General features: G+C 42.9%; 1 protein-coding gene across 1 annotated transcript; it reads left to right on the top strand.

Moving 5' to 3' along the window:
- Positions 1-3,526: 3,526 nt before the first annotated feature.
- Positions 3,527-6,167, top strand: LOC307173958 (uncharacterized protein; the record flags this gene model as incomplete). Its single annotated transcript, XM_079897563.1, has 2 exons — positions 3,527-3,846; positions 3,963-6,167. The coding sequence occupies exon 2, from the start codon at positions 5,037-5,039 to the stop codon at positions 6,165-6,167; it is 1,131 nt and encodes a 376-aa protein (XP_079753689.1). The 5' UTR covers positions 3,527-3,846; positions 3,963-5,036.
- Positions 6,168-6,977: the final 810 nt, after the last annotated feature.

The raw sequence follows: 6,977 nt of genomic DNA, 5'->3' as shown, positions 1-6,977 counted from the left end.
TTCTCCACTCAAATGGAGAGATTGTACCGAGTTAGGGTTGGGTCTTGTAGGAGTAACTTCGTTCGTCATTGTCATACAGTAAAAATGGTTCCCTAAGACTCGTCCTGGCTTTAGTAGTGGACCGCGGCTGCACGCTTGGGGCGCTAAAATAATCGCTCATATCGGGCTAGATTTGAGCTCGCTGATTGGCTACAGTTTATGTCAAACATTCATTTCTTAAATCAGCAATTGGCTAAGCTGCTCCACAGATCTGCCTCCCAGGGATGATTTCTCCAGCACCCCAATGCTGATAAAGACGTGCAGACAGGTGGAGGGGATGTGTAGAAAAAGCATTTTGAATTTCTATCATATTTTTCACGTATACTGGGTGCATTTAATATCTCAAACACACATATTGACAATTTGTACATGATTTATGTACGTATTTACTTATTGCATGTGGCTCAGAAACTGTGGTCTGGCTCATGGGGGGGGGCGGCGCCCTAGCGCCCTCTATTGGCCAGCCGCCCCTGATTAACAGTGAGTGCTTGCATATCTCCTACTCGCTTCCCACATGCTAACACGAGTAGCAGCGCTGTCTTAAACGAGAGCATGAACTGGTTCGAAGGGCGAACATGACAGCGCTCTGAGTACTAAAGACATGTCCCAGACTGGCATCAAACAAGGGCATGTAGAATTCAATTGCCTCGCACCCAGCAGAAAACTCGTTATAAGAGCATGTTTGCCAACTGATCGTCTCTCAATAGTGGTGAGAAAGGCAGCTATTGCGGTCACATATACTTCACATATACAATGTAGAGGGCGAGCTTCCCACATCCTGCTGGTCCTGCAAAAAAGCCAGGATCACCAGTATGGAGCAGGTGTCAGGGCTCTCGTTCTTGGCTGTGCACCAAGCTGAGAACACTTTCCACTTGAGAGCGTACAGCCGTCTCGTTGACGGAGCTCTTGCTTCCTCTATCGTGTTCAGCACTCTCTGCCAAACATCTAGCAGGCTTAGACGGGCTTCACACACAACACGTTTTCCCATTTCTACTGTGCTACTTTTGCATTGTTTTTCTATGTAAACACAAGCTAGAAGGATGTGTTTGACCGTTGCTCTCGTGTATTTTTCAGCATCTCGCGCATGACACAGCATTCTAAAAATGCTCAAGTTAAAATAAGTTCAACTTTTTTTTCCGTTCCACTCCTCCCTGGCACTGCATGAAACGACTCAAATCCGGCAAAATACGGGCATGGTAAACTCCTGTGTAATTTGATGTTTGCCGGATGTATGTGGGAAAAAGCGGATCAGAGTAACATGGAACAGTATATTTCCAGATAAACCCGGACACCTCACATATGCGGACATATACAGGAATCCGTGAAATTTCACGGACATATACAGCTGAAACACTGCTGGGTGTGAGAGGACTGACAACTGTTAGGTGTGAAGACCTTTCATATGTTAATGACTGACACAGTGCTGGCTGTTCTCAGAGGGAGGGGTGGCCAGGGAGGACTTCAGGATTGAATTATCTCTGGACTACTAGGTTAGGCTACAGCAAACAAGCTTTTTGTACAGAAAAATAAATAAATTCTTAAGGCCCTGAAACACAAAACCGACGTCAAAGAACTAGCAATGACTAAAGCCGACTCTAGGGTTGACTCACGTCGCCTGTGTCAGGGCCTTAAAACCACTGCATGAAAAAAAGTCTCTTAATCAAATATTTTTTATAAAAACAGGACAAAATAAACACCCAGTCTGAACATGTACGTTCACAAAAACATCTGAATATTTAATGAAATAAACAAAGGAATTTAATTAGTGCTGGGAAAAAATTAATCGCATCCAAAATAAAAGTTTGTGTTTGCATAATATATGTGTGTGTACTGTGTATAATTATTTTGTATGTATAAATACACACATATGCATGTATTTATTTAAGAAATATGTGCATGTATATACTGTATATACATTTATACATAATTTATATTATATATAAATATAAATAATTTATATATAAATAAATAAAAATCTTAAATATATACGTGCATATGTGTGTATTTATATATACAAAATAATTATACACAGTACACGCACATATATTATGCAAACACAAACTTTTATTTTGGATGCGATTAATCGCGATTAATTTTTTCCCAGCAATAAATTTAATGGAACAAATAAAGAAAAATGAACCAAACATTTCAGAATATCTCAAAATTTATTGTGAAGTTTTACAAATTGCAGACAACAACATTTGTCACCTTTTTCACAATTGGCTTTTAGCTTGCTTAGTTGGGGACATTTCATTTAATATTCAACAATATTATTGATCTGCCTGCGTTGACACTATTATATGAGATCTGAACTGAGCTGGACGATGACATCACGGTTTTCTCCAGAGTGGCTATATACACATTTAAATTTATTTATTTATTTATACAACAAAATGAATCACCACTGAACTGACTTAAGCTGGACTGTGAAGCTATTTTCTTCTAGAAAACAAACTTTCTTGCATTATTTTCCTGTTATCTCTGTAAAGCTACTTTGAAACAATCTGTATTGTAAAAAGCGCTGTATAAATAAAGGTGACTTGATATTTATTAAAAAGGTAGAAGGAACCTGAGCTTTTCTACTCCACTGAATTGAAGACCGAGGTCACTACAGTTAAAATCTTTTGCTGAGTTAATCCACCTTTAAAGGGGACCTATTATGCCCATTTTCACAAGATGTAAAATAAGTCTCTGATGTCCCCAGAGTGTGTGTGTGAAGTTTTAGCTCAAAATACCCAACAGAATTTTATTTACAGCACGTTTAAATCATCATTTTTTGGGTCTGTGAAAAACGCACTGTTTTAGTGCTTCTCCTTTAAATGCTAATGAGCTGCTGGTTCACGGCACAGGGGGCGGAGCCTAAGCAGCCGCGACCAGAGCCAGAAGAACAGGAAAGATGATAATAATAAAACAGACAGTCACAGTAATGGTGTTCATTTCGACCATAAAAATGCCTACAGAGAGAATATATGCTGTATGGAGTTGGAAAAGGTATAGTTTAGTTTAATTACGATTATAACCTATTTGGCATTGCTTGTATACACTATTAAAGGAGCTGTATGTAAGATTGTGGCCAAAACTGGTACTGCAATCACTTTCAAATTACTGTATAGAGCGGTGTATCCCCTCCCCCTCCCCCTGACTCGAGGTTGCCAGATAGGCTGCAGGATCCAGCAGGAACATAGGCTGCAGTTTGTAGCTGCAGCTGTGATAACTAGAGCAGAGCTGGCAACCCGGATGCAGAAACACTACTGACTTCGTGATTGGTAGATAGATGGAGGGCGGCGCTTCAGGCCAAAACACAAGATGACAACATCAACATCAGTTGAGGGCTGCAACTTCACTTTTTAAATGACAATATCCTGGCCGTACTACTTTTGTCAGTGATATAAGTATTTGAAATGAACATGATTTCTTAATGTCTAGTGACATATCAGGGCCATTTTATGATTAATTGAAATACATTTCTTACATATGTAACCAGGGCAAAAATAGCCTGTAGTTATGCTTCCCGCCTCTAGAGGGCACTCTGGTGCACACGAGTAGTGCAGTAACGGAAAGAACAAGAAGTTTCGGTTTTGCCTTTTTATAGACCTTCAGAGAACGCGTGAGCTGAGGCGCGTTAGAAACTAACACCAACTTATACCATTTGCTATTACGAAAGCGAAAGGGGAAACCCCCAATTTGGTGTTCTGTTTGTTGAGCGGCTGGAGCAGTGATTCATCGCACGGAATCTTTGTTTCTCCAGAGTGCCAGAGATTTCTGTGTGAAACGAGCATATACATTTCACAGTGACGGCGATTGAGCGTGAGTGTTTGTTTAATGGAAATGTAACATGTTATTTGAACTCATTATTACAGCTCATGTTATTATTGAGGAGAAATATAAACAATACTTCTGTTTCTGTGATAAAATAATGTCAGAGGGGAGAACGAAGAGACGTTAGTGCACGTGAGATGACCGTTGCGCGGGCTTTCTAGTGCGGTGCATCGCTTCACAGAGTGAGTGTCATTTTATTTCATTCTTTTATTGTAAATGCTTATATTCACTCAAAGAAAGTATTTGGCTAGCTCTGCACTTTTTGTAATGTCAAAGTTTATTAATAATCTGTAAGAGATGAGAATGAGTATAGTAATGTTAATTGTAGAGTGTTAGGTATGTTTATTCCTGTCTTACAAGTGTGTCAGTGGCTTACTGTATGAGAATGTGTCTTTAATCATGTTTATGTTTTGTTCTTTATTCAGAAAACATATAAAGCCACTACCGTTGTTTATTTGGGGTATAAGTGCTCACATAAACCGTTTTGTGTATTGTTTTATTTTTGGGTATATACAATTATTTGCTAAAAGCTAAAAGGGAAAATTAACACAAATCGAGTATTGTGAAAGAGAATTTACTGAGGGAAAATATGGAAGTGTAACTATTATCCTTTATTTTGGGTTGTTTCTTTGTACATTTGTGGAACATTGAAATTCACACTGTACGTGGCGAGCTCTGTTTGAAAGTTTTTATGTTTGTTATTCTCCTATTGTAACTCGTTGTATAAATTTTTGTTTATATTCCTGACCACAAGCGGAAACTCCAGACATTAACGCTGCGTCTTTCTCATACGCAGTCGAAAATAAAGAACCCCTTTTTTTAGATGTTTGGTTGTGTTTGAGTTTTATATAGTGTACACATTTACACGGCCACATCTTTTTGGTACCAGGAGTGGGGTAGTTTTTCTGCTGGTTTCCTCTTGTGGGGAGGGTTTTTTTCTTTGAAAACGAATACACAAGCTAAGTCGAACATACCGTTAGCCTAAGTGGGTAGATAAACAACGGTAGTGGTCAAGGAGGATTGCGTGCCAGAGTCAGCAGAGAGAGCTGTGCACAGGGCCAGGAAGGACTGTGGGAGGACAAGGAGCCAGAGTGCCAGGACCGGCTGGAACGAGGAGGCTGCATTGGACTGTGTTTGCAGGTGAATTTTGTAGAGACTGAGACTCTTGATATAGAGGTATGGAGGAAGACGCTCATGAGGAGATGGTCGATAGCCAAGAGGCTGGCGCCGCCTTCAGGGCTGATGATGATGATAGAGATAACCCTTTCCTACAGCTCCGATCACAAATTCAGGAGCTTGGGAAGAGACACGATCAGGTGATGTCGACACTTGCAAGTCTGAACACTGTTAACACTAGGTCGTATGTCTATATTCCCAGAGAAAGACAAATTGTTCCCTACTGTGGTGACTCTAGTAAAGACGGTCAGACCATTGACGAGTTTATTGAGGAACTCGAACGAGTAATTCGGATAAGGGGATTGAGTGAAGAGGATCAAGTAGACTTTATTTTGTCACACTTAAGGGGATCAGCACTTGATGAGGTTAAATTGTGTGTGGGGAGGGAGGATGCAACGCCCCAGGACCTGTTTGATTGCTTGAGGGCCGCTTTCCGAGAGAAACGGACGACTCCTCAACTGTTACACGCCTTCTATGCACGAAAGCAGTTAGAAGGGGAGGATCTACGAGAGTATTCGCATGCCTTGTCGACGATGTTAAACGCGGCACTCCAACAGTCACCTGATGCAGTGCCCGATGGGCAGTTAGCGTTAAGGGATCAGTTCATAGAGGGGGTAAGGGACACTGTACTTCGACGGGAATTGCGCAAAATGGTGCGGGACCGGCCCCGTGTGACTCTAATTGAGGTCAGAGAAGAGGCTCTGTTGTGGTGTGCTGAGGAGCGTCCCCGGGGGGCGAGCGTCGCTAGAAACCGTTACCTGATGGGCGTGGGGTTTGAGGAGGCTACTAGATCCACAAATGTGTCTGCATCTTCTTCAAAGGAACTGAATGCTGTCTTGCAAGACGTCGTAAAAGTAGTGGCACAACAAGGAAAAGCAATCGGCGAGCTAACTGATGCCGTTCGTAGCCTTACGACTCAAAGAGCCAGCTTTGGCTCGGAAAGGCCCCAAAGACCTAAATTTAAGCCTCGATATACCCCAGATGGTCAGCCAATCTGCTTGAGGTGTGATGGTGTGGGACATATAGCCCGCAGTTGCACCACGCCACGTAAGCAGGAAGGACAGGTAGCGGCCCCTGCAGAAGCCCTAGTGCCGGGAAACGTGCTCCCTCCATTGCGCAGAGCCGAGCAATGAGAGGGGCGTCCCAGGGCTCAAACAGCAGCTTTCTGACTAAAGAACGGTTCTTGGAACGTGCCGTGGGCAAATGCCCCGAGGTTGAAATCAGCATAGGGGGAATAGCTGTTAAGTGTCTTTTAGATACGGGCAGCAACGTGAGCACGTTGACGGAAAGCTTTTTCAGAGGGCGCTTACATGGGGAAGATAAGGATATGCACAGCACGATGAAGTGGTTGCGGATTACGGCCGCCAACAAACTGCCCCTCCCGTATTTGGGATATGTGGAGTTGGATATTCAGGTGTTGGGGGTAACAATACCCGGCTGCGGATTCTTGATAATCCGAGACCAGAAGGGTGGAGAAGCTGATCATTCACCTCCAGGAATTCTCGGCATGAATATTGCTCAGCGCTGCAAACAGCTGATCTTGGCCGAGTTTGATAATGGCCTAGCGGGAACACTAGACTCGGACTGGCGAGATGCGTTCAGTAAAGTACAGGAAGAGGCACTAATTGCGGCAAGCTCTACAGTTCGACTAGCAGGAAAATTCAAAACGTGCGTGCCTGCAGCCTCTGTTGCCACGGTTCAGGTCAGAGTACATAAAGAGCTACCCAATACTAAGGGTGTGGTCATACTTGAACCAGGGGCAGTTCCGCTGCCAGGGGGTTTGATCCTCGTGCCCATGGTGGTGTCAGCTGGTAAACGAGTGTTTCCAGTGCAAGTTTTAAATTGGGCGACAGAAGATGTTTGGCTACGGCCGAAAGCAAGGCTTGGAGTACTGTCCCAAGGTTGCCCAGTGGAGAGTGGTTCTTGTAATGTAGCATTCCGAC

Source organism: Squalius cephalus (assembly GCF_949319135.1).
Source record: "Squalius cephalus genome assembly, chromosome: 16".
Classification (NCBI taxonomy): domain Eukaryota; kingdom Metazoa; phylum Chordata; class Actinopteri; order Cypriniformes; family Leuciscidae; genus Squalius; species Squalius cephalus.
Note: the sequence above shows the minus strand (reverse complement) of the source record. Positions and strands in the feature narration are given on the sequence as shown.